At 58.3% G+C, this 27,994-nt stretch overlaps 1 protein-coding gene across 8 annotated transcripts; it reads right to left on the bottom strand.

Annotated features, from left to right (window-relative positions):
- Positions 1–5,485: 5,485 nt before the first annotated feature.
- MYO1C (myosin IC) lies at positions 5,486–27,950 on the bottom strand. 8 transcript variants are annotated; one of them, XM_005597650.4, is made up of 32 exons: positions 27,080–27,950; positions 20,058–20,213; positions 19,824–19,939; positions 19,100–19,298; positions 18,946–19,026; positions 17,604–17,783; positions 17,424–17,522; positions 17,102–17,215; positions 16,945–17,016; positions 16,416–16,535; positions 16,221–16,303; positions 15,894–15,999; positions 15,722–15,802; positions 15,354–15,445; positions 13,684–13,778; positions 13,559–13,605; positions 13,365–13,445; positions 11,107–11,212; positions 10,882–10,999; positions 10,212–10,325; positions 10,060–10,136; positions 9,645–9,713; positions 9,462–9,546; positions 9,216–9,375; positions 8,845–8,928; positions 8,084–8,177; positions 7,942–7,997; positions 7,660–7,795; positions 7,512–7,582; positions 7,322–7,419; positions 7,148–7,247; positions 5,486–6,711 (listed from the first exon to the last, which is right to left on the bottom strand). In XM_005597650.4, exons 1-32 carry the CDS (start codon positions 27,152–27,154, stop codon positions 6,685–6,687), a joined length of 3,192 nt encoding a protein of 1,063 aa, XP_005597707.3. In that variant the 5' UTR covers positions 27,155–27,950; the 3' UTR covers positions 5,486–6,684. The 8 variants fall into 8 exon arrangements, with proteins under 8 accessions (XP_005597707.3, XP_023508969.2, XP_070083931.1 ...); XM_023653201.2 differs by lacking the exon at positions 27,080–27,950 and adding an exon at positions 26,141–26,293; XM_070227830.1 differs by lacking the exon at positions 27,080–27,950 and adding an exon at positions 23,081–23,590.
- Between the last annotated feature and the right edge of the window lie 44 nt (positions 27,951–27,994).

The following is a 27,994-nucleotide window of genomic DNA, read 5'->3' on the forward strand; positions in this document are numbered from 1 at the left end:
GCCTGGCGGGGACCGGGACTGCAGAGGATGGAGAGGCGGAGTGTAGGACCGAGGGGTGGGGCCTCAGCCGACAGTCCGCAGAGGTTTGTGTTTTCGCTGTTGGCCACGTGGTTCTTCGTGTCACCACGCTTCAAGATCCTGGAATGCCGGGAACTTCTAGGCAGCGGCTCCGACACAGAATTGGAGTTGAAAAGATGATATGGCCTCAGGGCCTGAGCTCCATGAGATGGTCTTTTTTATTTTTCCCTTTATCTCCCAAAGCCCCCCCATCCCCCACGTAGTTGTGTATTTTTAGTTGTGGGTCCTTCTAGTTATGGCATGTGGGATGCCGCCTCAGCATGGCTTGATGAACCGTGCCATGTCCGCGCCTAGGATTCGAACTGGCGGAACCCTGGGCCGCCAAAGCAGAGGGCGGGAACTTAACCACTCGGCCACAGGGCCGGCCCCTAGATGGTGTGTTTCTGATGATTCTTCCAGCTTCTCCCCAGGCCGGCTAAAGTTCTTGTTTTCATTGATTCATTCAGCAAACAGTTAGTGACACCACAATTGCCCTGCGGGTGCAAAGGCGATCAAGGCTGGGCTTTCCCCTCACCGAATTCCCAGACCAGTGGGAGGAACCAGGAAACAGTCAATGACAAAGGTATGACAGACAACCGACTAGGGGCTCCAGGAACATAGAGCAGGGCCCCATAATCGGGTCTGTAGAGGGATCCAAGAGGGCTTCCAAGAGGAGGTGGCTAGAACTGAATGTTGAATGGCAAGTGGGGAAGTGCATTCAAGACAACGAGAACAGAGTGTGCCAAGCCAGGTAGAAGTATGGAGTTCTCCTCTCTATTGAGGCTTTCAAGTCATCTGCCCAGATTCTTCTAAACCGCAGTGATGGCCCTGGGTGTGCTCTACACTCCCTGCCCTTATGATCATCTCTCTCTCTCTATTCCATACCTATATCTGTATTCCTGTGAACAGCCTGCTCACAAGTCCTCTATAGTCTTCTTTTTTCTTTTTTTGAGGAAGATTGGCCCTGAGCTAACATCTATGTCCATCTTCCCCTATTTTATATGTGGGACACCTGCCACAACATGGCTTGATAAGTGGTGTGTAGGTCTGCACCCAGGATCTGAACCAGCAAACCTCGGGCTGGGCCCCTAGTCCTCTGTAGTCTTGCTGCCCCTAACTGCATTGCAAGCATCTGCCAGTTGTCACTTTGTAAGTTACAACTCTGACTCTGCTGCTACCCTGTGTAAAACTTTTAACAGTCTCCAGGTGTTAAAACTCCCAGTTTAGCTCACAGCATAAAACTGGCCCACAGTCTCATCTTCACTTCTCCTACATGAACCTTGTGTCTCTTCTTCCTAGAATGCCCTTCCATGCCTTTTGGGATCTCAAACTCAAATGCCTCCCCTTTCCTGACCACCACATCGCTCCCACCTTGCATCAATAGCCATACATCCATATTCTCTCCATTACAGTTCTTACCCGTTGTGCTGTAATGGTTCATTTACAGGTCTGTCTGTGTCCCATGCTAGAGCTCCTGAAAGGCCAAGCGTCTAGTGTAGGAGACACCCCATAAATGTTTCATAATAATGGCTAACATTTATTCAAGGAGTCTACCTGCCAGACACAGTGCTAACTGCCTTCATATGGATCATCTCATTTAATCCTCTCAACGTTATGGGTTGGCATTTTACAACTATCGCCACTTTACAGATGGAGCTCAGAGAGGTTAAGTAACTTGTCTGGAGATACACAACTGCTAAGTGGGGAGCTGGAAGGAGAAGAGAGCTATGATCACTCTGCTATATCCTCAGACTTCTGGGATAGGAATGGCTGAGGGTAAGAGGTGGCGGGAGGATGGCAGGAATAGACATTTAAAAAAAAAATCAGTCAGCCCTGGGTTCTGGTCTTACATGAATAACACACCTCTTCTCGACCCACTTCACACACCTCTGAGCCTGCTCTGGGAAGGGGAGGGGAGCAAGGGCAACTTCCCTGCTGTGGGTGACTCATCGTGACCCTGGCTTAGTCACAGCCTGTCACCACAAAACAGCAGCAGAAGCTCCCCCGGTGTGAATTCCCACCCTTTGGGAAAGAGAAGTGCCTGTTCTTCATTTCCCCAGGCAGGACCTTGCCCAGAGACTGCCTGTGGGGTTCTGAAGCCGGGCCCCTAAGTCCCTGCCCTAGGGCACATGAACATGACAGAAAACGATATTTTAAAAGAAGAAAAAGAAAGAAAGAGAGAGAGTGAAAGAAAGGAAGGAAGGAAGGAAGAAAGAGGAAAGAAAGAAAGAGGAAGGGAGGGAGATAGGAAGGGAGGAAGGAGAGAACACATCATAACCGGAAAATAAGCAGGGAGATCGGCAAGGAGAGGAGACTCAACCCCAGGCAGCCACTCAAGTATGTTCTTCCTTGGAGCCTACAAACTCAGAGGCAAGCAAGGTGGGAACAGGAGCAGCCTGGCACAAACAGGAGGCAAGCCCGCCCTGCCCCTCCCTCTTTTCTCTTCTCCTCCTCTCCTCTTCATGCACCAGGATTTGCAGCTATAATGGTGGCCTTTGCCCCCTGATAAGCCTAAGTGCCCTACAAAGAATGTGACGTTCTTGCTTAGGAAGGAATCCTGGTGTTGAGGGGGGTCGGGGGAAGACACCTGAAGGACAAGCAGAGGTGAAAGGGGAAAAGAAAGGGAAGGCTGCCCTGTGCCAGAGGAAAACGCACCGAGGTCCTCCACTCCCTACCCTGCTAACCAAATAAAGGCGTTCCTTACTTTAGCAATGGAGGAGGAGCTGGGGTCGACAACCTACTTGCCTGCCTGCTCTGTGTTGCCTAAAGTGACTGGAGCTGCCTCATACAGCTCTGCAGGCAGGTTGTGCACTGCACAACGCCAGGTACTGTGTAAATGGAACCCTGTGGAGTCGGGCTACTCACACCCACTTTTCCTTTAAAAAAAAAAAGCAGAAAGAAAGATTTTTTGTATCAAAATGACAAAAAGTGCTATTTAGAGAGAATACTGACAGTATCGCTTTCCAAAGTGTGCGTAAGAAAGAAAGAGAGAACAGGTAGGCGCAATTTGTATTAGTGGGAAAATATACTTCTGCCCTGTTCTCATCCACGTACAGGGATGAGGGGAGAGGAAGGAGACAGAAATTCCAAGTCTGCTGGATTTGCTGGGCTATGAAAAGGAGCGATGCCTTACCTGCCAGTGGATAGCCCTTGGTTTGCAGAGACAAGGACCAGTCTTAAAATGTGCAAAGATAAGATCTGGAGGCAGACACCAGGGGAAAGGTCCGGGGAGGAATATGAAGGGACTCCAAGGAGGGTCTTTAGGAACCAGACCTTCCCAGAAAGGGCAGCGAGAGGCTCCCAGGGATGACACGCTGTAGGACTGTTGAGAACAAGCTATCTGCCTTGCAGCAATGTCAACCCCCCTTACCGCCCCCATCCTTTAGGAAAGCTGCTCACACAGATGCCTTTTGTGGGGAGGAATACAGAACGGGCCGACTTCCTTGTCTCCATCCTCATGGAGTTGAGAAAATCAAGAACATCTGAAGGTGAGATGCAAATATGCATCTCTTCTCTCCTCTTCCCCTTCTGCTTACTCCTCCCCGGCCCACTGACCTTCCTTTCTCCAACAAGCCCCCAAGCTCTGTACTTGCTGTTCCCTCTGCTGGATATCCAGTCACTCGCTCCCCTCCTTCAGCTCTCTGCCCCGATGCTGCCCCTCAGGGAGGCCCTCCCTCACCAGCCCATTTGAAACTGCCAGCTGCACATCCATCTCTCTCTCCCCCTTCTCTGCTTTATTTATTTTCCTAGCACATAGCTCCTAATCTATTACATATTTTACATATTTGTTTTATATATTGTCCTCTCTTCCCCTCTAGAGTGTAAGCTCCTTAAAAGCAAGGATTTTGTCTTTTTTGTTCCTGCTATATCCCAAGTGCCTGGCAGAGGGCTTAGCACATAGTAGGTGGTAAGTAAATATTGTTTGAATGAAGGAATGAAAAAATGGGGGTCAGGAGGCTCTTGTCCAGAGCCAAAATTAGCTTCCTACAATTGGCAAATAGCTCCTGGCGGGCACTGGACTTCCCACAGGATGGCAGCTGGAAGGAACCATTCTTGGTTACTTCTCAAAAGGACAGGGTCCTCAGCTGCATCTGGATTATGACTGTAACAACACTCTTGCATGCTGTCCAGTTTGCTAGAGAAAGGAGTGTTGTTAGAGTTATAAAGCTGGTAATTGCACCTAACACAATGCTTGTCTTATCTGTCGGCTTCTTGGAACCACTCTTACTACTGCTAGAGTGGACAAATTACTGTGGTGCTTTAATTTTTCTGTAAATTTATTTGTAGAGAGGTGTCAAAATCTAGGTGTGCTCACAAGATTGTGTCAAGCCCAAGAAGGTCATACATAGCATAGCCTGACCCCAAACTAAACCTTTTCTTGCCTTTAAGCCCTCCATGTGCTGTTGCTTCTGCCCACAGGGCTCTTGCTGCTTGGGAAAACTTTTACTCCTCTGCTGCTGAGTTCTGTGGTTGCAGCTTGCAACACTCATTCCCTTTCTTCTGGAGGCAACACTCTGATTTTCTTTTGGGAAGTCGTCTGCCCCAAGTCTTGGTCCTTGTGGTCAGGTGTGGTTCATGCCTCTTGTCTGGGGTGCGGGGGATGGGAGACACATGGCCCAGGCTTGGCAGGCACATATCAGCACACGCTCTTCTCCTTAACTACAATGATCCGGTCAGGGAAGAACACCTCATTCCAGCTGGCCCACTGAGGATTGGCTCAGAGACTTCCGAATTACTGGGAAAAGGACACTTTCTTTCTGCCTCTGATGCTAAACTCATAGAATGAAAGCCTGGAGCTGCTGGTGGCTGTTGCTGCCACCACACCACGAGGAGAGAACTCGCCTGAGAACAAAGCCACCACAGAGGAAGGCTGAGCCACGAGATGGTTCCAGATACATTCCTAACAATGTTGTTGGAGCGCCTGGAAGCAGCCCTACCCTGGGACGGTTGGGTTGCTAATGCTAATCAATGCCCTTTTCTGCCCAAGCCAGATTGGATTGGGTTTGTCACTTGCAACAGAATTTGGAGACTAGCCTTTGAGACCCACCTCAAATGGCATCTTCTCTGTGAAGTGTTTGCAACCCCTCACCCCGACCTGAGTCAGTCTCCCGTCAGTGTGCCCCTTCGGGCCTGCACTTCCTGCACTGGGCCGCATTTCTGCCTGGCAGCCCTGCCTGCTGGGCTGAGGACCACACGGGTAGGCACTGAGTGTGACGCTGCTTCCCCCCGGCCCACAGCACTGGGCCAGGCTGAGCAGCCCTTCGGTAGACAGTCAATGAAAGAGCAAGGCCACGTTGCAGATACTGGTCACTTCCCCCATGGAGGGAGCCCAGCCTCTTCTGGGGACGAGGCAAAAACCGTAATACAAGACCCCTGGTTACCTTCTAGGGATCTCCTCCCTTTGCTAACATTCACAAGGGGACCAATGTTGGCAAACACATATTGCTTTATTTAGTGTTCCTCTGGATCGCAGAAGTGTCAGCAGGGGGCTGAGACCCACAAGAGGGCAGAGGCAGCTGGGCAGCCCCCAGGCCCTCTGGGGAGGTGTGGGGGGAAGCAGCAGATAGAGGTGATGCCCCTGCAGCTCCTCCCAACGCCAGCCCCTTCCCCAGGCTCCCAGGACAGGGAGGGGGTCAAGGGCTAGGAAAGGCCCTACATTTTTGAATTGGGGCCAAAGTAAGTGGGCAGGGTGTCTGTCATTCTAAGGCATGGACTCAGGCAGGAGTGCTCCTCCCACCTGGTGGCCCCCAGGGGTGATTGCTGGTCAGGGAACCACATGCACCCTTAAGACATGAGCCTGCTTCATGGGGCCCCCTGTCCCTGGGAGAGGCAGTGAGGTGTGCTGAGGACAGGGCTGCAGCCCCAACCTGCTGAAGGCAGGGAAAGTCCCTACCCGTCTTTGGGCCCCTGTCTCCCATTATGTCACACCAGGAGGCTGGACCAGATGATCGCTCAGAGTCTTCCAGATTCTATGGTCTAAGACTCCGTCTCCCACTCCAGGGTGCCCTCAGGCTGGATGATGATATTGAAAGGGCATTTTTAAGGCAGCAAGAAGGGGGCAGGCAAAGGTGGTCTCAGCCCCCAAGGAGATGTCGGAGTGGGCTGCAAAGGGTACAGGTGGGCTGGCAGGCAGACAGACAGACAAGGTGCCAAGGGAACAAGGAGGAGGGGTGCCTGGGCAGGGAAGAGGGCACCAGGGCCCAGACCGCCCAACCTCTCAGCTACATTCCCTGCCCTGCTGGAGTCAGGGAAAAGACATCCAGTGTGTCTTGGGTTGGGAAAATGGCTTTTTTAAAAAACAGTTTCCTATAAAGCGTCAAAAAATCTCAGAGAAAACCTCAGCAAAAGTTCCCTTCTTTCAGATATTTGGCGTTGGCAGTGGGGCTGGCATGGCTGCCTCTGGCCCCGGCTTTCCTATTGCTGTGGCCCGGCCTGGCCCACTCCTGGGGCAGCTCCCTGGCCCCGCTGCCCCTCAAGAGAGGAGTGAGCAGGGGACAGGAGTTTGTCGGTGGGCTTCAAGGTGTCCCTGGGTCCCTGTCTGGAAGCTCGAGTCTTTGGTAACTGGGAAGGGGAGGAGGGGACAAGCAAAGCATTGGGAGGTGGGAGAGGGTCCAGTGGGCGCCTTCATCACCGAGAGTTCAGCCGTGGGGCCACCTGTGGGGAGGAGCCCAGTGGGTGAGGGGGAAGCGGACGGAGGCGCTTCGGGCACTGTGTTCATGGGTTAGATACACATAGCAGCAGTTGGGGGTCTAGGGGCCTCGATCAGGACACTGTGACCCTACTCCCATAAGAGTCCCTGTTCTGGCCAGAGAGGGCCTCACCTCCTACCAGCACTCCCCCAAGTCCCTAGGTCTTCCCCACCTCCCCATGCTGCCAGCTTTATGACTCTGTCCTGCAGGGGCTCAAATGGCCCCTCTCTCCGGCCCTCAGTGGGCAATGGGATGAAGGGGGTGGTATGATACCCTCTGGACTGAGACCCATGGGTGAGGTGCCCAGGCTCTGCCGAGGAAGCCTTGGCCACCAGCGGCTCCGCCCTAGCCCTCGGGCTGTCAGCAGGGAAGCGGGGTGCTGCCTGCCAAGCCCCACTCACCACAGCCAGGTGCCCGTTCTTGGCCTTGGTGATAAGCAGCTCCGAGCCAGGTGTGAAGTCAATAGTGCCATCCCTGCCGGGGCCCCCTGCAAATGTGATGCTGGAGGGAAGGGGGTGCGTGAGGACTGCCCGCGTGTGCACGCGCGGCCCGCTCCCCACCCCTAACCACCTCACCTGCCCTGGTTGATGTTGATGTTGTTCACACGGTCGGCGCTGAGGGCCACCTTGGTCAGTGTCTCAATCACGTGGTCACTCTGCAGCACCACATCCCCCTGGGGGCCCAGACACAGGGAGGGGTCAGGCCCTGCCCAGAGGTAGAGAACTCCCGCGAGCCCCACCCACCCGCCAGGCCCCACATGGGCACCTTCTGCTTATTGTCCTCACGCTGCACATGCAGCACAAAGAGGCTGTCGCTCAGGCTGCTGACGGAGATTCCTGAGGGGGAAAGGCTGAGGTCAGGGATCAAGAGTCAGAGTAGGGCTCTCCCTCTGCAGCCCTGGAGCCCAGCTCACCAGTCAGGTTGGCGTAATCAATCCTCTGCTTGACTTTGGCATCCTCCACGATGACCACAGCGTTGGGCGTCAGCAGCAGCTGCCGGGAGCGGGGCTTGTAGCCCTTTCGGTCATATTTGACTACAGGCACTGCATACTGGGGACAGAGCGGGCAGTGAGGGGCAGAGGAGGGGCTGAGGGGGCTCCAGGGGTAAGCCCCTCTCCCTCTGCCCAGGCCCTGAGTCCCATCCAGCCCTCGGCAGCAGAACTGTGCTGGACTAAGGGCTGCAGGCAGGGTCTCACCTGGATGGGCTCAGAGCCAAGGGCCTGCAGCACTTTGGGGCTGATCTCGTCTGTACCTGCAACCCAGATGGGGACAGGGAAGTCAGAGGAGGAGACTAGGATGGAGATGGAAGGTTTGAGCTCTGGAAAGTCAGGGGCTCACCAAGCCGTGTGCTGATGAAGAGCCTGGGGACACTCTGTGGGTAATTGTCCTTCTTGCCCTTGAAGATCTCACTAGCCACGGCTTTTTGCTGCAGCTGAGGAGACAAGGACGGGGGTTGGGGTGCGGACCAAGTGAGGGCGCAGCTGGCCTCAGGAACTGAGACAGCCTCTCTCACCCTCTCTCTGGCCCCAGCACCGGGAGGCTGAGTCTGGCCACTCTCACTTCCATTAGCCCCTCCTCTTCCTTACCCCCTGTCCCCACCAACTAAGGCAGAGAGTTCCCCAGAAGCATCATGACAGCATTGTCAAGATCCAGGCCCAACTGTGGAAATAATTCCCCACCATATCAGGCCCTGGAGCCCCCAAGAAGCTGGCTGAGTGCTAATTCTCAAAACTTCTACAGACTATCTGAGCTGGGTGGGTCCTTTAGCATCATGCAATACTGAGTTGACAAATGCAAGGCACATGGGCCCCCAAGGTCTGTGTCTGGAACCATGGCAGACATTACCAATGGATCGGAGTAAAGCTGCAGGCTTTGCGGCACAGGGCTCTGGACAGCCTCTGTCCAGTGGAGACAGCCCAGGAGATAAACTCTATTTGCCACCCAAAATCTACTCCAGCCTCTGCTTCGTACATGAAGCCAAATGGGGGCTGGGATCCATTTGAAGTAACATTATAAGCCAAGGCTAAAGTGCTGCCCCGGGCCAGCACTCTTGGTGTGGTGCCCATGGCTAGTCCACGCCCGCCTCCTCGCCACCATACCTGCTGCTTCCACTCTGGGCTGATGCCCCGGCAGTACTTCCACACCATGTTCTTCATGCACAACTCCCGGAGGAGCTCCGACGCCTGTGGGCACGAGGCAAGGAGGTCAGGAACCTAGACAGCTGGCTCCCTTCTCTCTGAAGACAACAGGCACGTACCCGCCACCAGGTCTTTGCCTAAGCGACAACACCTCAACCTGGACAACCCTTCCATTCCTGAGCCATTTGTCTCAACAAAATTCATCCTCCATGGCCCAGCTCCAGTTCCCTTCCCCAGGGAAGCCCTCCTGACTGCTCCTCTGGCCATATGATTATTAAGCCCCTCCAATGAGCACTTCTGGGTCCCTAAGTCAGCTGGAAGGGCCCACAGACCTCACGCAGGGCAGGTGGGGGTGTGGGCCAGGAAGTATCCAGGACATTCCGGGGCAGCTGTCGCCGTAGGTTGAGCAAAAAAGAGGTGCGCACGTGGTCCAGGAAGAAGGCGTTCTCGGGGCAACGGGGTGCGTGGCGCAGGATGAAGCCGCGGATGAACCTGGGGTTGGGGGGCCCGACGGGGATGGGGTGAGAAGCCTGGCAAAGGACCCCCCTACACACCCCTCATGGCGTTCCCGTGCTCACCGCCGGATGGTCTGTGCTGCCCACTTCCTCTTGGCTGCCTTCCTCCGGCCCAGCGTTCCACGCCACCACGACTGGATGCAGATGGCTGCGAACACCACGGACGGCTGATCTCTATCTCCTCACCGTGGTGGCCCACCCTAGCCCCAGACCCTGCCCCTCCTGAAGACCCTTGGGCCCCCGAACCTGACTGCTTCACCCGGAGGAATTTCTGCCGCCAGTGATAGCCCCTCCAGGCAGCTTGGATCTTCGTGGCTGTAGTCGGGAAAGAAAGAAAATTGGCCAGAGCTCAGGGGGCCTGGCACTCTCAGAGCTCACTGAGTGGGCATGAACAAGGGGGCAGTTGAATGAGCCATCGGCGAGAGGACAAATAAGTGAAGGGAGAGTAAATGAAAGCGAGTAGGAGAGGGCAAAGGAACGCGGGAACATGTTCGGAGTTTGTCCCCAGGGGCAGGACAGATGGCGGTCGTCAGAGCTGGTAGGAGGACGGCGGCTGAATGTGGGCGAGGTGGACTTCCTGGAGAGGGAGCCCAGTGCAGCGATTTCTTTCCTGCTCCCCAGAACGGACCCAGTGGGACAGGAAGGGTGGGGCGTCTCTCACCCAGGCTCTGCCGCCGGACCTCCAGGGCGTCCTCTGTGGCAAACAGGGTCTTGGGGAAGCGGATGAAGATCTTGGTCCTGGGGGGACAGGAGTGATCAGCCCCTGCTGGCCGCCTGCATGCTCCCGAAACACCAGGCATGGGCACCACTCACCTGCCCATCTTGTACTCTTCTGGCTTGTAGCCGAGGTGCCTGACCAGCACGGCCACCCCATCCTGGGGCCGTCCTGCCCATGAAGGCCATGTCTCTGGGCACAGCGACTTGTACCTGGGGATAGGAGGAGCAGAAATGCACCCAGCCCCCACCCTAACCCTTCTCTGGGGGCCCAAACCAGCTTTCCTGGGCACCTGCTGGGTGCTCCCACTGACTCGCGGCCCTCAGAAAGCCTGGGAGGTCACGCTGTCACTACCCCGTTTTAAAGATAAGGAAACTGAGGCATTCTCATGTGCCTAAGACCATGGGGCTAGAAAGTGGCAGAGTTGGAATTCACACCTGATTGACACCCCAGGCCCCTAAGTCAGGATAACCACAAAGCTGCTCTGCCCTTTCTGAGCTGATGGGAAACTCCGTCCTCCTCATAGGCTTGTACCATCTCCTCTGGTGACAGGCATGTGGATGCATGCCTCATGCACCCTGACCAGGTGCTCTCTGAGGGCAGGGCCCTGGGAGGTTGACATTAGGGCTGTAGCATGGAGGGGTCCCTGACCTGGGTCTCCCAACAGCTCAGAAACTGGCCGGGAATCGCCACCCTCCCTCCCAGGATCTAGGAGGCTCCTACCCTGCTGCCCCCTTTCCCTGGAGCTGAGCCAGGCCCCGCCCCCACCTCTGCAGGAAAACCTCGTATTTGCGGCGATAGGCGAAGCCGGCTCTGCGCACGCGCAGGTTCTCCATCAGCCCCAGGTACTTCACCTGGTGCCGGATCAGCACTTCATCAAAGCGGCCTGGAGGACGGATAACAGGGTGGTCAGCGAGCTTTCACGGATAGATGGCCTGGCGCCTCTGTAGGGGAGGCCTGGCCCCCACAGGCCATGGGGCAGGAGGCGCCTACCGGGCTGTTTGGCGTCATTGGGCTTGATGCAGCGGACGTAGGCCGGCTCCTTAGACTTCAGGATCTCCACCAGCTGCAGGAGGCTCATCTTGAACTGGGTGGCGACCTGGGCAGCCGAGGAGAATGGAAGTTTGGCCGGAGCTGGGCTGAGGCTGCTGATCCTTGCAGCCGCCCCTTTCTGGGGCAAAGGAGTGCCAGTTCCCACTGCTACCCCCTACCCTGCTTGGGCCCTTACTTCCTCCCTCACAATAGAGGAAGGGGCCAGACTATGTCCACCCACATCCCCCTGGCTGGGCTAGAGACGGCAGCTGAGGAATCTCACTCCCGTCTAAACATCCTGCTCGGGTCTCCTTGCAACCTCAGTCCTACATCTCCCTTTGACAACCACTCTTTCTGTCTAGAATCTCAGGGCCACGTTCCTAAACGATGCGTCCTCCACCTACGGGTTCAACCATTATCCCTGTACACGGCTCTGCAGGACCTGCAAGGATCTCAGGCCAGCGGGAGAAGCAGACTCCTCGGCAAAGACTTGCAATCCAGTGCGACCCCATTAACGACGCGGCATATGTCTGGGGGTTCTGGGAACACCAAAAAGGGGCAACTAATCCAGTCTGTGGGGTAGGGGACATCAGGAAAGGCCTGGAAATGACCCTTTAGCTGAGATTTAAAGGATAAGTAGGAGATGGCCAGAAGGCAGAGAGGAGAGGAGGGCATTCAGGCAGAGGGGCAGCCTGAGCAGAGGCCTGATGTGCAGAGGGAGCTGCAAGCAGTGCAAGGATCCAGGCGGGGAGTAAAGAGAGAATGACAGAAGCAGGCAGAGGCAGTATCACGGCAGGACTCGAGAGTCACATTAGGGAGACTGAATTTTATCCTGAGGGAAATAGGGAGCCAAAGAGGATGTGGGGTGAGGGAATGACAGGGACAGATCTTCATCTTGGACTATCTCTACAGCAGATGTGTGGAGGACAGTTGGCAAGGACACATGGGAAGCCAGGAGCCCAGGGGGGAGGCTGGCTGACTCAGAGGACTGAAGTGGAGCAGTGGCTGGGGGAAGGGCCGAGGGGAAGGAGCTGAGAAGTATTCAGGCAGCAGAAATGGGTGAGACCCAGTGGTTGTGTGGATGAGGAGACGGGGGAGACTGAAGAGTCAGGGATGCTGCCCAGGTTTCTGACCTGCAGGACTGGGTGGAGGGTGATCCCTGTCCTGAGTTAGGGACACAGAAGCAGGCCTGGGGGACCTGGCAACCGAGGACTCATTATAGACCAGTGGAGTCCGGTGCCCGGAGGCCACTTGGAGATCAATGGGTACATGATTCTGCGGCCTGCTGGAGAGGCCTGGACAGGAGTGGATGTGTCCTCACGGGAGGATGTGGGCGATACTGAGGCTGGGAGGATGAGAGTCCTCAGGGAGCGGGGTGGGGTGGGGAGCAGACGGAAGGGTCCCAGGGAGTCAGGCCCTGGGCCACATGCTGCCTCCAGGCCCTCCCTTCCAACACGGCTCAGCCACTGAGACAGGCAGCACTCTGGCTTCTCCCTCCCCACTGCCCTCGCTCCTCCTGGGACTGCCCTGGCCCTGTCCCTTCCTGGCCACACCCCTGCCCAGTTCCCTGGAGCTCTCCCCGCATTTCACGCCACTGGGCACATCTGCCTTTCCCAGCCTCTCTCCTCCATAATGTCACATTCCTGTTGACCTCTGGTCTTTTGTGGACTGTGTGTCTGTGTTGGGCCCTCTCACTGCCTGCAGTGCTCTCCCACAGGTCTATCTGACAAGCACCTACTCATTCCCAAGTTATCTCAGATGGTTCCTCCTCCAGGAAGCCTTCCCGGACCCCCTCACCCTTTCTCCTCCCTCAGGCAATTTGCTGCTCCCTATTCTGTTTCCAAAGCACTCTGTGCACATTTCTATGAGAGCACCCATTTGTTTTTCGATCCTGAGTGCCTAGCAATGTCTGCTACAAATGTCTGCCGAGGGGGTGAATGCCTGTAAGTGCCCACACAAACACACACACATATGGACGTGCGCACAGACACAGGTGCACACACACGGGTCCACACTTAGAGACAGGTGCACACACAGGCACACACACAGAAGTAGGCACAGACGCGCCCACAGGCAGCCTCCTAGACCCACACAGATGTGCACACAGGCACCAACAAACACAGGAACTCACACGCACACTTCCAACTCCCAGGCTCACGCAGGCACTCGTCCACGCCCTCGTGCACACACACGCCCCCTCAGGTCCCACGCCTCCACACCGTCTCTGGCCGCTTCTTGTCACTGAGCTCGCTCCGGTCGAAGCACTGGCTCATAATGGGATTCTCCGAGCTGCACATGGTCTGTGAGGGCAGAGCAGGGGGTCAAGGTGGGAGCACAGGGCAGGCAGGACAGGTTCCTGGAGCAGAGGTCATTCAGGGCCCAAACCTGGAGCCCTCCCCCCAGTCCTCCTCACCTCCTTCAGGTTCCGGAAGAGAAGGTCATTGTTTTTATCCAGAAACCCTGGGAGGGAGAGCGGATGCGAGGTGAGGGAAAGTCCCTCTCCTCACCACGGTGGGGACCCAGCCCCAGCATCCTCACCGGTCACGCTGTAGGTCACCTCCCCCGCGTAGTGCAGAAGGCGGAACTCCCCTCGGCCCAGGGATTTCCTGGTCCGCTGATCGGCCAGCTTGTGCCTGGGAGTGACAGGGAGAGGAAAGTACAGATTGCTGGCCCGAGCTGTGCCCCCTGCCTGTTGAAGAGACTCAGAAAGAAGCCAAGCATCCAGTAAGGAGCAGCGTCCTCAGGGCCCCCACAGCCCCTGTGCCGGGTGGTGACAGGGCCAGGCCATCAGCCTCCCTGCACAGAGGCGGCTACTGAGGCTTAGGGAGGCCAACAGCCTTGCCCAGGGTCACACGGTGCCAGGCCCGGGATCTGGGCCTGTGCACAGCCAGGGCACGCTGAATGGAGGGTGACATTCATTGCCTGTGGCTGCTGCACGACTGCTCAGTGGGTTGAGGGCTGCCCACTGCATTTTAAGAATGGAATCTGCCCCGAGAGATCACTCAAGTCTTAAGCATGTTTTATACCCTTTAGCCTATTTTCTACTTTTAAGAACTATTCCAAGCAACTAACCAGAGATGCAGGCAGCGATTTAAGACACAAAGATATCTGTGGCAGCCCTGTCATCCCAGCAGAAACCTGGAGGCTCCCAGGGACCCCTGGAGGCAGCGGAGTATCTGCGTTAGAGTCATCAGAGGAAGTGTTTTGAGGAAATTTTTCTGTTTGATGATACAGGAAAGTACTCAGGATGTAACATTATCCTGAGCCTTATGCACAATAAATTCTCAACTATTAAAAAAAATGTATAGAAAAAGGCAGGAAGGAAATGCCTTGAATTGTTAACAGTGATGACCCCTGGGTGACAGGATTACAAGTGGCTTTTGCATACATTCCAAGTTTTCCCTAATGAGCAACGTTATTTTTACAATCAGAAAAAGGGTTTTTTTTTTTAAACATTTTATTTTTCCTTTTTCTCCCAAAGCTCCCTGGTACATAGTTGTGTATTTTTTGTTGTGGGTCCCGCTAGTTGTGGCATGTGGGACGCCGCCTCATCGTGGCCTGATGAGCGGTGCCATGTCCGCGCCCAGGATTTGAACCGGTGAAACCCTGGGCCACCGCAGCAGAGCGCGTGAACTTAGCCACTCAGCCACGGGGCCAGCCCCAGAAAAAGGTTTTTAATATGCTATTAAGCAAAAAATGCTCAGGACCTTGGCATTCGCAGCCCCAGGACTGAGTCTCAGCTCTGCAGCTGACTAGATGTGTGACCACCTTGGGCAAATGACTTCGCCTCTTTGAGCCTCAGTAAAATGGAGAAAGCACCCCGAACGCCTCCTTAAGGCGTGGGCTCAGGTTAAAGAAGATGTGCAGAAAATACGCAAGGCAGAGCTGGGCCGGGGTGGGGGGCGGGAGGGCGGTTTGCTTCTTTTCTCCTGCTCCCCATGTTGGGGGGATTCCTCAAATAAAAAGCAATTTCCAAATAAGGAAGCTAAAAAAAAATCTTAGCAAGTTTCATTCTCAAAAAAGAATAAAGAGGAAGCCACGCTCCTAGCTTCTGCCTTTGTGGATGCACCACGAGCTGGGCTTTGTGCTCCTGTCCTTAACTGAGCACCTCCCCTGGTCATCTCCTCGTGGCTGCTGTTTTACGTTCGCAGGGGATGCTCTGCCTCAAGAGAGCCCCCGCCCCTAAGTGAGCCCTGCACCCCACTCACGTGAGCAAGTGCGGATGATGCTTGATGGTGTCCTCCAACTTCTCCAGGAAGGTCAGATCCGTGGCCTCCCCAGGGCGCAGACACTCCTCATCCTGGGGGAGGTGGCAGAGGGTGAAGCATGTATCGGGGGAGGGGCTGGAGATTGAGGGGCACCGTGCCGGGAGGCACAGACACAGGGGAAAGGGGCAGATCATAGGAATCCTCCTAGAGACAGCTTCTAGACCCAGCCAGCACCTCACCCCGCGTGCCATGCACGGCCCTGCCCCTGCTCAGCCTCAAACTCTGGCCCTCTATGGACAGGCCCGGAGAGAAGGGGAAGTGGGTGACGTCCTTCACAACACAAGGCCTTGGAGGAGCAGAGGACTCACCAAAATGGAGATGATGCCCTTGAACTTCTCCTCCACCAGGTCACAGATGATCTTGTTGTTGAAATACTGGACAGGCTCCCACTGAGGGGTAAAGGGAAGGAAGGCATCACCCTGGGGTCGTGCGGTCCTGGGGGACCTGTGGTCCGGGGGACACCCGCGGGCTTGCACTTACCGCGATGCCCTCGGCCTCATATTCCTCCTGTTCCGACTTGAGGGTGAGCTCGATGAAGAGCTGCTGCAGCTTCTCGTTGCAGTAGTTGATGCAGAACTGCTCGAAGCTGTGAGGGGGACAGAAGAGGCCCCAGTTCTCAAGGGCGACACGGGACCAGGAGTAGGTGAGAGGTGACACGAGGCCCCAGACCAGCTGAGGCAAGAAACACAGAGCAGCACCCAGGGTGGCTGGGGGAGTCACTGGTATGAAGGAGAGGCAGGAGCACAGAGAGAGGGACTAGAACAGAGCAGACAGGAAGAGAGACAGGAGGGCAACGGGGGCACTGACCTGTTGTGCTGAAACACTTCGAAGCCATAAATGTCCAGGAGCCCAAGGACCGTGGTGCTCCGCCAGCTGGGGCTGTCAGCATCCTAGGGGCATTCAACCGAGAGCATGGGCCCCCGTGTCTGCCAGCTCCCGGCCCCAAGCCCCCCTGGACTGCCCTTCCTGCTGCCTTGGAAGCAGCCCGGGCCCAGCCCTCACCTTGGAGGCCAGCGACCTGTTGATCTTCTCGACCAGCCAGGTAAAAGTGCGACTGTACACGGCCTTGGCCAGGGCGTCTCGCGCATATGCAGCCTGTTCCAGGTTCAGTGGGCTCAGGAGCTGCAGGCGCAGGGTGAGACAGGGAGACGAATGCTGCAGACACCTCCCCATCATCCCCCTTTCCAGCTCAGGCCAAACCCCAGGAAACTATGACCACTCTGCCCTCCCTGCTGGGGGGAGAGGGGCATCAGAGGAGGACACAGTGGCCACAGCAGAGGGAAGGTGGTAGAGGAAGAAGCCTCATTCCTAGAGGTGGAAGTCTTGGTTCCAGCCTGACTCCATCACCCTCTTCCTGTGTGACCTTTGGCCAGCTCCCTGTGCCTCTCTGAGCCACCTGCCGTATGTCCTTCCTGCATTGCTGAGAGGACCAGCTGAGCAGACCAGGGGAAGGAGGAATGGTGGGAGCAGGGGCTGCCTTGGAACACCTGTACCCCTCACCCCACCTCCAGAGGCAAAGGCTTGGCCTCACCTCTTCTCCCTTGGCGATGATCTTCCTGTGTGTCAGGGCTTCCCGCAATGTTGAGCCTTCCACACCAAGGAGCTGCCAAGGGAGGGGGTGGGCATGGTGAAGGTGCACCCCACTCGCATCAGCCGCTCTGCCCCCCACCGCTGCTCGCCCTGCTCACCCTGGTCAGATACTTGAGCTGGTTCTCGGTGGTGACCTGAGCATTGCTCTCCTCGTCGGCAGCAAAGTGGATATTGCCCAAATGCAGGACACTGGCCACAATGCTCAGCAGGTCCTGGGGGAACAGGCAAGGGGCAGGTGGGAGTCACAGGAGGGGCTGAGAGCCCCATGAGGACAACCAGTGGATGGTCAGATGGAGCAGAGAATAGGTGGTAACACGTTTGAGAGGAGAAGGGGGCTAGAAGTGGAAATAGGCTGGAAAAGTGAACCGAGAATTTGAGGGGTAACGGGAAGAAAGGGTGGGTGCCCAGCAGAGGGCTCACCTCCACTTCATCCTCAGTGAAGTCGATGACCGTCAGAGCCTTCCTGACGACCTTCCAGTCATTCTTGTCATTGATGGAGGAGACTTTGGCACACTGGCCCTGGAGGAAGGGCAGAGCTGGGTTACCCGCCCTGGTGCTGTGCTCCCTGGGTGGTACCTGCCCTGCCCGCCAGCCACTCACCTTCACCAGGTACAGGTAGCTCTGGGGGTTGCGTTCCAAGCCCAGCCTGCGCAGCATCTCCTCCTCGCCCCCCTCCAGCAGCTGGTAAAAGATGTGGAAGTTCCTCTCCCCATGATTCTGGTGCACCACGCGGGACTTCTCCAGGAGGTAACTGAGAATGTGGCCACCCACGGGGGCACCCTGTGGGCAGGGCAGGACGTGGTGACTGCTCAGGGGGACTGGGGAATGGAGCCCCTCTTCCCCTCCCTCCCCTGCACTCCTGGGCTCAATTCCAGCTCTGCCACTAGCTACAAGGGCTCAGGCCAGTCACCCACCCTGGCCTCAGTTTCTTCCTCTAAGAAATGAGGACATTCAGCCCTGTCTACTCCATAGCTCCACTTGGCTGTCCGACAGGCATCTTGGACTCAACAGGCCTGAAACGGACCTCCTGCTCGCCCCCTCCCCGGACGAGCTCCTCTCTCCCCGGCTTGGTCAATGGTTACCCCACCCTTGTAGGTACGCAGGCCAAGAAGTTTGCAGTCCTCCTGGAAGCCCATTTCCCCACACCTCTCGTCCAATCAGATAGCCAGTCCTGCTGCCTTAACCTTCAAAACATGGAGAATCCAAGCACTGCTCAGCACCTCCACTGCTGCCAACCTTCCCAGCCACTGTCATCTGTCACCTAGATTTAATCATCATCAGCTTCCTAACTAGTTTCCCTGCTCGGCCTGGTTCTCCTACCATCTAGTCTCAACAAAGCAGCCAGAGCGACATTTTTAAGAGGAAAGTCAGATCATGACATGATCCTGTTCTGAACCCTCCAATGGCCCCCCTTTCACTCAGAGTTTTAAAAAAAAAGCTATAAAGACCCAAAAGGGTCTAAACCATCCGGCCTCCTCTCCTATTCCTTGACCCTTGCTCTCTTCTCCAGCCACTCTGGCTTCCCTGCTGTCCTTGAACACCCCAAGCACCCTCCCACCTCAGGGCCTTTGCACTGACCATTCCCTCTGGCTGAACTCTCTCCCATGGTATCTGTACAGCTTGCTCCCTATCTCCATCAAGCCTTTACCAAAATGCCACCCTCTCAGTGAGGCCTACCCTATCTGCCTTATTCAAAACAGCAACTGTCCCCACCCCTTAACTCATTTTATTTTTTGCCATGATACTTGTGTCACCTAAATTACCTTTGTCTGCTTATCTCCCTGGAGGTAGGATTTTTGTTTCACTGCTGTACCACCAGCACCTGGAACAGTGCCTGGCACACTGTAGGCGCTCAATAAATATTTGCTGGTGCCAAGGCCCTGGCCAGTGGGCACCAGCTGAACGGGAATCCCACCCCCTGGCCCTGACACACCCACCGTACCTTGAAGTCAAACTGCACGTCCATGTATTTCCCAAACCTGCTGGAGTTATCGTTCCGGAGGGTCTTGGCATTCCCGAAGGCCTAGGAATGGACGGAGGCATGAGGGACACTCTCTCCCTGCTCCCCCCACCCCTCAGATGTTGCGGCCCCTCACCTCCAGCACAGGGTTGCTCTGCAGCAGCCGGTCACGCACAGCACCCCCCCGCTCGGGGGCTGGGCAGGTCTCTGCATAGAACTGTAGCAGCCGCTTGGTGGCCTCTGTCTTGCCTGCCCCGCTCTCCCCAGAGATCATCACTGCCTGGTCCCGGCGCTCCGTGCGCAGTGCCCGGTACACAGTGTCGGCCACTGCAAACCTGGGGCAGAGGCTCGTCAGGAGCGCAGGAGGCCAGGGGCCAGTCGACTGCAGGTGGTGGGAGTCCCACAGGGAGGACTTGGGGGGCCTCTCTCATATCTGGTTGGAGTTCCCTTGTGGGTGGGAGTTGGGTGTACCCTTGAGGATGGGAATTGGGGGGGCCTTCAAGGCTGCGGGTCAAGGGAGACCCTTCACAGTTGAGGATGGGGGTCACTTTCAGATGGAGGACTGAGGGCATCACTCACAGGTGGGGGTATTACAGGTCATTCAGGTGCAAGGTGGGGTCCCTCAGAGGTGGGATCAGAGGGTCACTAAGGTCGGGAGAGTTGGGGGACTAAGTCATGGGTGTGAGTGGGGGTGGGGCTGGGGAGGTCCTGCCCACAGGGAGTTGAGACACTCATCTCAGGTGGGGACTGTTGGATTCTTCACAGATATGAAGAATGATTCATCCCAAGTGGGAGGTCGGGGATCATTTCAGAGTGAGGGTCAGGCAGGGTCATCTCAGATAGAGATGGGGGTCACTCACAGGTGGGGTGGCACCTCATAGAAGCTGACGCCACGGTAACGCTCCATGTGCTGGCGGCTGTAGATCTGGAGGTCCCGGTAGGGGTTGACAGAGACTAGGACAGGGCCAATGTAGGTCTGGGGGTCGAGGGAGAAAGGTCAGAATTTTCTCCCAGAGGCCCCTGATGCCTCTTTCCCACTCAGCCTTGCATCTGTGCTCCCCAGCACCCCCTCTGTCTTCCCACTTGGGCCTCACGTAAATGAGGTTCTCCCGGAACCGACGCCGCAGGTTCTCGATGAAGGCAGCCTCGCTGGTGAAGTTCTCCAGCAGCACGAAATCCTGTACCCCTACCCGGTCACGGGCGGTTAGGGCACTCTCCATGGTCACTCGCACCCCGTCACTGCCCAGGGCCTGCGGGGAAGGGGCCACAGGAGAGGGTCAGAGCCAGCAGGGTAGGGTAAGGCCACTTCTCCCCCTCCACCACAGCCTGCAGGACTGAGAGGGCAACCGGGGGCACATGGACAGAGGCCTGGACACAGGACGCAGAGAACACCCAGGAGACAGACCATGCTGGGTACAGCAGGCCTGGGTCACAGGAAGCCCGCGCCTGGAACACTGAGGACACGGGTCACACAGAAAAAGACCACGTGGGGCACATGGGACCTGGACATAGGACACTGAGACCCAGAGGACATGGGGGCAAGGCCACTGAATCCAGGGAGGTGTTGGTTTTGTGTAGAGAAGGGGGGGGCGGTTATGAGAAGGAACTCCCTGGAATAATAGAAAGAAAGCTCTGTTGACCTTGGACAAATCCCCTCTTCTCTCTGGGTTGCTTCCTCCTCAAGGAGGAGGAGTTGAGTTAGACTAGGTGACCTCAGGTCCCTTAGCTCTGGACCATGTGTGACAGGTACTTTAGAGGACAAATGGCTCAAAGTGAATTCTGCGTGCAGGGTGGGACCATCTCTCCCACTTCAACCACCAACATCTCCAGGGAGAGAGTGTCAGGGACCAAGCAAGAGGCCACCCCCAGGCCCTAGGAGAGGGATTCCCCCAGAGGGCCTCTTCTCCCAGCTGGGCTCAACACCCACCCCAGAAGGGGGGGCCTCTCGCCCATAACTGGACCACGCCCTGCCCTCCAGCTGCTGGGCTCCCCAGAGCCCTCCTCCACCCAGAGCCCTGAGAAGCCTCCAGGGAGTGGGGGTTTACCGCGGAAAGCCCAGCTGCCTCTGAGCCCATCAGAGGGTGAGGAGAGGAACGGGCTCAACAAGGCCCTCACCCCACACCACACTCCTGGGAGGGAGTCTGGGGGCTCCAAGAAACCCACACCAAGAATGTGAAGGGTCAAACAGCAAGGTGGTGGTGGTCAGAGGGGGTGTAGACCCCAAAGAGGCCACTAGGTCTCCTCCAACCACAGACCACCCAGAACGCTAGCGCTGGGCACCCCTCCGGCTCTGGCCAGGGGCCTGCCTCTCCCAGGCCTGTCTCTCACCTGCCTCCCCCCGACCCGCCCCCGCAATCCTGCCCGCAGCTGCTGCCAAATCTGGCCGAAGCCCCCGCCGCCTTGCCCTCTGGGTGACGAGCCTCTGTGCTCTCAGCCCTCCGCGGGGGCTACTCGCCCGGCCCCGGGTCCGAGCGCCCCGCGGCCCTCCCTGCCTCTGCTTCCTCCCCCTGCAACTTTCCGGGACGTTTTTCCACCCGAAATTCCTGGGCCGCACCCGCTTCCTGGAGGGGCCGAGGCGGCGCCGCGAGGCAGGGAGGGACGCCCAGGACCCCTCGCCCTGCCCGCCACCCCCGCTCACCGACGCCCGGTAGCGCATCCTGCCCGGCTGGCCTGGCGCCCTGCTCCGCTGCCCGCGCTCTCGGCCCCGGGCTCGGCGGCGGCGGCGGCGGCGTCAGCGAGGGAGGGGCCGGCCCGCCCCCCGCACCGCCCCCTCCGCGGGCCGCAGACGCGCGGGACTCCCCAGCCGCCTCCGCCCCCTCCGGGCTGGCGCTCCGGGGTCCCTCTGCAGCCGGTGGGGGTGGGGTAGGATCTAGGGGGGGATCTCGGGGCGGGGTTGGAGACAGGGATGGGGGGCGGGGTAGGGGCAGGGCTCCCCGCCGGGCAGGGGCTCCTCCTGAGTCAGGTTTTCCAGGAGGGACTTTGTTGGTTCCAGGGTGGAGCCCGGAACCCGCTCGGCCGCCGCGTCTACACGGACCTAGAACTCACTTCCGGGCTTGTGTCTACACTACGCACCAGGCTAGGCGCGGGACGAGGGCCGAAGCCCGTGGGTCTCCGAGGAAGCAGGATTTCCCTCCCCCCTCATCCAACCTCGAGTCCCGGGAAAGTTAAAAATAGAACGAAATGTCCAAATACGGCCTGCGCGCCCGAGCGGGAGGAGCCTCTGTGTGGGACACTGTCTACTCCCAAACACTCTCTGGGGGGTGGGCCCGCGTCCTTAATTTTAGGTTCCCGCGTCACCACAGAGCGCGCGCCCCAGCGACAAGGACAGCCACAGGGCGCCTTTGCCTACGGAGGTCTCAGTTTCCCCTCTGGGAAATCCACTTCCGACTTCCAGCATTCAGGGCCAATACTTCTCTTGCCTATCCCGGACACCTCAACTAAGGCCTCTGTGCCCTAGGGGCGCCTCACTGCTCTCTCTTCTCTGGAGGGTGTCTCCCTCTCCTGTCCCTCAGGATCCCTCCGTACTCTGCCCAGGACACCCTTCCTCTCAGCAGCCTCACCCTCGCTGGGCTATTGGGAGGCACCAGCTTCGGGGGCAAACTAGCTCAGATCCCACAGCTGGTGGGGGCGGTGACGGCTAGTGCTTACAAAAGGTTGGGCTGTTTCTTACAAGCTGTGTGACTGCTAGCAAGTCGCTTAACGTCTCGGAGCCTCTTCATCCTTAAAATGAGGCTAATACCCGCCTAAAAGGGTTGTTGAGAAGGCTAAGATAAAGCACTAAATCACCTCCAGGCTGTCAATAAACATCACTTCCCTCTCTAGGCCAGACATTCATTCTACACATGCCGGGGCAGAAGGGTCACACTTCTTATCTAGGGGGGAAAGCCCCTCAGGTGTGTCTGTCAGTTGCAAAGCGCTCTCAAGAGCTTTACCTGTCCCCAGCAGACAGATAAGGAACCTGAGGCGCAGTGCGGCCGACACCGACTTGTCCTAGGAGGGAAAAGGCAGAGCCGGGATCCAAAGCCCCAGCGCGCCCCGCCCTCGGACCCGGGCTCCCCGGGGAGGGGGCGAGGCTGCGGCAGGTGCGGGCTGCAGCCTCGTGGGGAAGGCTCATTACCTCGAGAACAACAGCCTGGCCGGAGCCACGGCCCGGGGGACCCGCGGGGGGGCGCCAGCTGGGAGACGGGGCCCTCCGGAGGGGGCGAGGGCATGGGTGCCGCCGCGCGCAGCTGGGAGATGGCTGGGAGCGGAGAGTGGCTATTGGACGCCACCGGCAGAGGCAGGCTCAGGGCGTAAGGGGGCGCCCTCCGCGGTGCCCCCAGGTTTAAAAGTCTGCAGGAGGAGGGAATGGGGAGGGACTCGGTCTGCAGCGCAAGCACCCGCGTCGGGGGTGCCTTAGAAGACCCGGGGAGGGAGCCCCCCAGCAGCGCGGCTCCCTGCGGGAAGGCGGCCGGGAGGGGAGGAGCTGGAGGGCGGGGCGGAGCCGCCCGCCGCCGAGTCAAGAGGCTGGAATGAGGGGAATCCGCGTGCGGAGGGGTCCGGCCGGCCAGTCCGCCGCCCCGAGCCGCGGCGCCGCATTCCCGGGATGCCCGCTGGCGCCCCCGCGGCCGCCGCCCGGCAGCGGAAGGAGGGGGAGTCTCCGCTGCTGGGCGGGCCCGAGGGCTAGCCACCGCCCGGGCCACAGCCCCGGGCCACCCCCAGCGGCCCGCCCCTCCTCCCTGGACGGAAGCGCGAGCCGGGGAGAGGGGGTAGGGAGGCGGGGACCCGAGGGTGAGCGACGCTGCGACGAAGGCGGCAGCCCCAGGCGCTTCCTGTATTCTGAGCGCTCTTACAGTGCTCCCTTCAATGCCCCCAGCCAAGCCCACGAGGTCTGTATTATTATTCCCCTTCTGCAGACGGAGAAACTGAGACTGAGCAGGGGAATGACTTAAGATCGCAGGACTAGTAAAAGGAGGGGTGGGATTGGAACCGGGCACTCTAGCACTCACTCCTCCTGCAGGGCTGCCCTGAGGGAGGGAGGCCCGCCTAGACCTGGCGGATTTCCGATTTCCATGAGGGCTGACACACTACCCTGCCAGGCTGTGACCTTCCTGAGTGGCCCCGTGACTGCAGTGCCCTGTACACAACCCTGTCCATGTTGTGTGACTGCTGACAACTAGGCCTTAGGAGTAGCAGTTGGGAGTGGGCCACGGCCTTTGGGCCCCAGCATGTCCCTGGACCTAGGGGCAAGCTGCAGACTGGGGTGGCGCCAAGGCCCCTGAGTGACCCAGGACTTAAGTTCCTAAGGCTGCCTCTGGGTCTCCTCCCACATAGGGAGGTGTCTGCAGTAAAGGCAGGGATGGAGCAGGTCCAGCAGCCCTGGCTCATCCAGGGCCCTTCACCTAGTGTGGGCCAGTTGACCCCAAGCCTGATGTCCGGAGGAGAGGGGAGGGCAGTGGGGAGCCTCAGACTTTCCCCCAGCCTAGGGCCACGCAGGTCTGGAGAGGTGCTCTGAAGACCCCCAGATGGCTGCTGTGAGCTGACTTCCACGGAGGCAGCCTCCTGGCTTGTTGGGGCAGCAGAAAGAACCCTAGCCTCTCTCACCCGCAGTGCAGTGCTGGGCATAGAGGAGGTGCTCAATTTATATTTATCGAACGTATCTTAGGTCTAGGCCCAGGCTGCCCCACCAAAGACTGTTCCAGACTCAAGGGAACTGTTGGCGGGGGGAATGAGGAGGAAAGGTGGAGCCTTAGGGGCTCGACCTAATTGCTCACAGGGCCCTAGTCAGGGGCTGTACACTCTAGCTCCAGAGCCATGGGCCTTTGGCCTGCTAGACACTTCTGCCTGGGGGTCCAGCAAAAGTAAACAGAGCACCTTGCCCCCTAACCTAACCTTCTTGTTCAATATTCTGTAGGTAGAGAGAAGGGAGGCACCTCCAGCCAGTCATCACCTGGCATGCAAAGGCCTGCCCTCTTCCCTCCACTCCTCACACCGAGGAGGCACCACCTGCCAAAACCTCCCCTCTGCTCCTCCATCACCGCTCTGCTCCTGGACCAGGCAGCAGCCTCCCGGCCCTGCCTTCCTCCTTCCCATTTTCCCACAGCAGCCTGTGGTATTTACAAACGCAAATCTGATCAATTAACGTCTCACGTTAATAGAGTGAAGGTTTATAGGGCACCAGTCCATGTGCCAAGCCTGTACTTGACACCCACTGCTTCTTGCCAGGCCCCTGCATATAGTCCTCTGTCCTCAGTTTACCCCACTGCTCCAGCCTTCCTGTGTGACCACGGGAGTGGCCCTCTCCTGTCTCTTCTCTCCTCATGCCTCCCTCACCACCACACACAGCCAGGAGAAGCTGCTCCTGCCCCTGCCACCAGGCACACGTGGCTCTTTAAGCTTCTTGCCTTTGCACCTGCAGCTTCCTTGGCCTGGCACACCCTGCCCCCTCCCCACCTGACTGACTCTTAGTCATCCTTAAAGACTCAGCTCAGGTATCACCTCCTCCAGAACCCCTTCCTGACTACCCCCAACCTCCTTATCACATTAGGCTCCAATCGCCCGTTTCCTTGTCAGTCTCTACCAGGAACCTGCTCCCGCCTGGGGCGGACACCCAGCCCGGCACACAACGGGGGCTCAAAAACCCCTCGTGGATGCCTTGTACGAATGAATGAATCACAGAGCCCCGGGAGTGTGAGCAGGAGGCCGGAGCACGCCGGGAGCTGCATAAAGCCGTAGGCCAGCCATTCATTCTCTCATTCAGCTCGTAGCCCCCCATCTGCCACACTCACATGCGCCTTGGTGCGCAGAGGCCCCCAGTGCTGCGGGGCCCGAGGGGCGGAGAACGGGAAGGGGCGGGGCCCGGGCGGCTTCTCCGGAACCCAGAGACACAGCCAGGCTGGTACAGGGGCCCAGAGGGAGCGCAGGGTGCCTGGGTACTGGGACCTCAGCCGCTCCTTCCCGCGCTCACGTTACCCGCAAGTAATCTTCAGTCTCCACCACGCCGAGTCCTGGGGCCACCGGGTCCTGGGACCCCGTACCGGCCAGGGCGAGCTGACCCTCGGCCCCAGCGACCCCCGGTAGCTCGGGGCCTGGCTCGGCGGCGGGCCCCCTGCCCTTTCCCCTCATCCCGCCCTCCAGCGGAGGCCTCCTGGGGCCACGCGGCTGCTGCCCGCCCGGCACCCTGGCCCCGAGTACCCACCGGCTCGGTTCTCCGGGTGCGCGGGCGGGGGCCAGGCTGGGCGGCGTGGCCGGCTCCTCAGTCCGCGGCCCTGGCACGCTCTCCCCGCCCAGGGCCCGCCCGGGGCCGGGCCGCTGCCTGTCGTCATCCCGGGCAGGGCCCAGGCCCCGGCGCGCGCGCGCGCGCACCCTCCGGCCCCGCCCCGCCCCGGCGGCCCTGGCCCTGGCCCTGGCCCTGGCCCCGGCCCGCGTCCGCGGAGACTTGGTGCCGCACACTCCGCAACCAGTTCCTAGACGAGGCACGTCACTGTCACACACATACACACGCGCGCGCGCACCCTCCTCCTGCCGAAGACCCGGCCCACTCACTGCAGTGCTGGGTGGGTGGGCGCAACTGATGGGTTTCTCTCGCTCCTTATCCTAGGGCCCTTTTGCATCCTCAGAGCAAACCTGACCCTCCCTGCATGCCGGGCCAGGTCAGTTCTCGCCCATTTGTGACTACCTCTCTCCGTTTGTCCCCCACCCCGAGCCCCAGCTCCCCAGCCCCTGCACGCTCCTACTCTGAGTTGGTCAGTCCCTGTTCTTTGGGCCAGACGTGGAAAGGCGAGGCATTAACTTAGCCTGTAGTATGCTCCTGGAGCTTTACAAGCACTAGTCCTTTGACCTCAGAGCAGCCCTGTCACCTGGGTGTTGTTTTGCACAGTTCAGAGCCCACTGAGGATCAGGGAACCGGAGAAGAAGGGATTTAAACTCAGATTCCTGCCCTGAGAAACCTTCTCCTAGTGGTACTTAAACCCTTACCCCTTCCTATCCAGTCTGTTCCTGTCCTGCCAAAGATCAGAACTCTCCCTCCCCTCCCCCACTGCTCACCACTTTCCCAAGGGGTTTGCTTGAGAAGGGGCTGCTGGGCCCTATGGAGACACTGCCACCCTTCCTCCCAGCCCAGAGCATCCCAGCTTACAAGTTTGCAGGGCCTGTGGGGATGAACCACGCGGATGATCTCCCCGGTGGGTATCAGCTCCACTTGCAGCGCCATTCCGCCTGTGGATAGCCAGCGTGCTGAGCACTGGGGCCTCTGAGCAAAAGCCTGCCTGTCTGCCCACTGGCTCCTGCTGCTCCTGGAGCCAGGAATCTGGTCTCACGCTGGGATGGCCACTTGGTTCAGCTTCAACTCCAGCCCCAGGGGATGTGTCTGGTCCAGCTCCTCAGGACACAGCTGGAGCAGCCCAGGTCTGATTGGGAGGCCTCTTGGCCCAGTGGGTTGGGGCAGGAAGAGGAGGGGCTGAGGGATGGAGGAAATGCCTGTTGTCCCAGGTAACCAGAGGAGCTGATGCAGTGCAGCTACTATGGGGGACCCTGAGCTCCAGGTCAAAGGATAGGAGGCCTTTCCCCCCAGCAGCTCCATGGCCTGCCTCTCTCGCTGCCCACTCACTGGTGACAACTTGAGAGCACAGTGACCACTCCCCAAACCAGAACGCACATCCTGCCCTAAGCCAAAAGGAACCATCAACAGGCACTGCCCCCCCTTCATGTCCCCCGAGCCTGCCTGCCTCCCACAGCAGCAGGTGAGCCCCTTGAGTTTGAGAGGCCAGGGCTGTTGGGGGCTGGCGATGTTAGGCAGAGGGGTTTGGCTGGAGAGGCAGGAGGACTCTGTGTGGAGGCCCCTGTCCCACCCTCCTCTGGAGCCTCAGACGCTTGGGAGGTTGGTCCCTGGTTTCTTCCTTGGCTGTGGACAGCCTTAGCCCTGTTTGCTTCTTGCTTTTCCATAGTACCCTCACGTGCCCTCCACCCCAAATGTTCCTGTTTTTCTGTTTTAATTGTTGCTAAATCACAGCTGACACTTTCCTGGCCTGGGACTGAGCCCTTGAGTCTCCAG

This window comes from Equus caballus, chromosome 11, assembly GCF_041296265.1.
Source record: "Equus caballus isolate H_3958 breed thoroughbred chromosome 11, TB-T2T, whole genome shotgun sequence".
NCBI classification, from domain to species: Eukaryota; Metazoa; Chordata; class Mammalia; order Perissodactyla; family Equidae; genus Equus; species Equus caballus.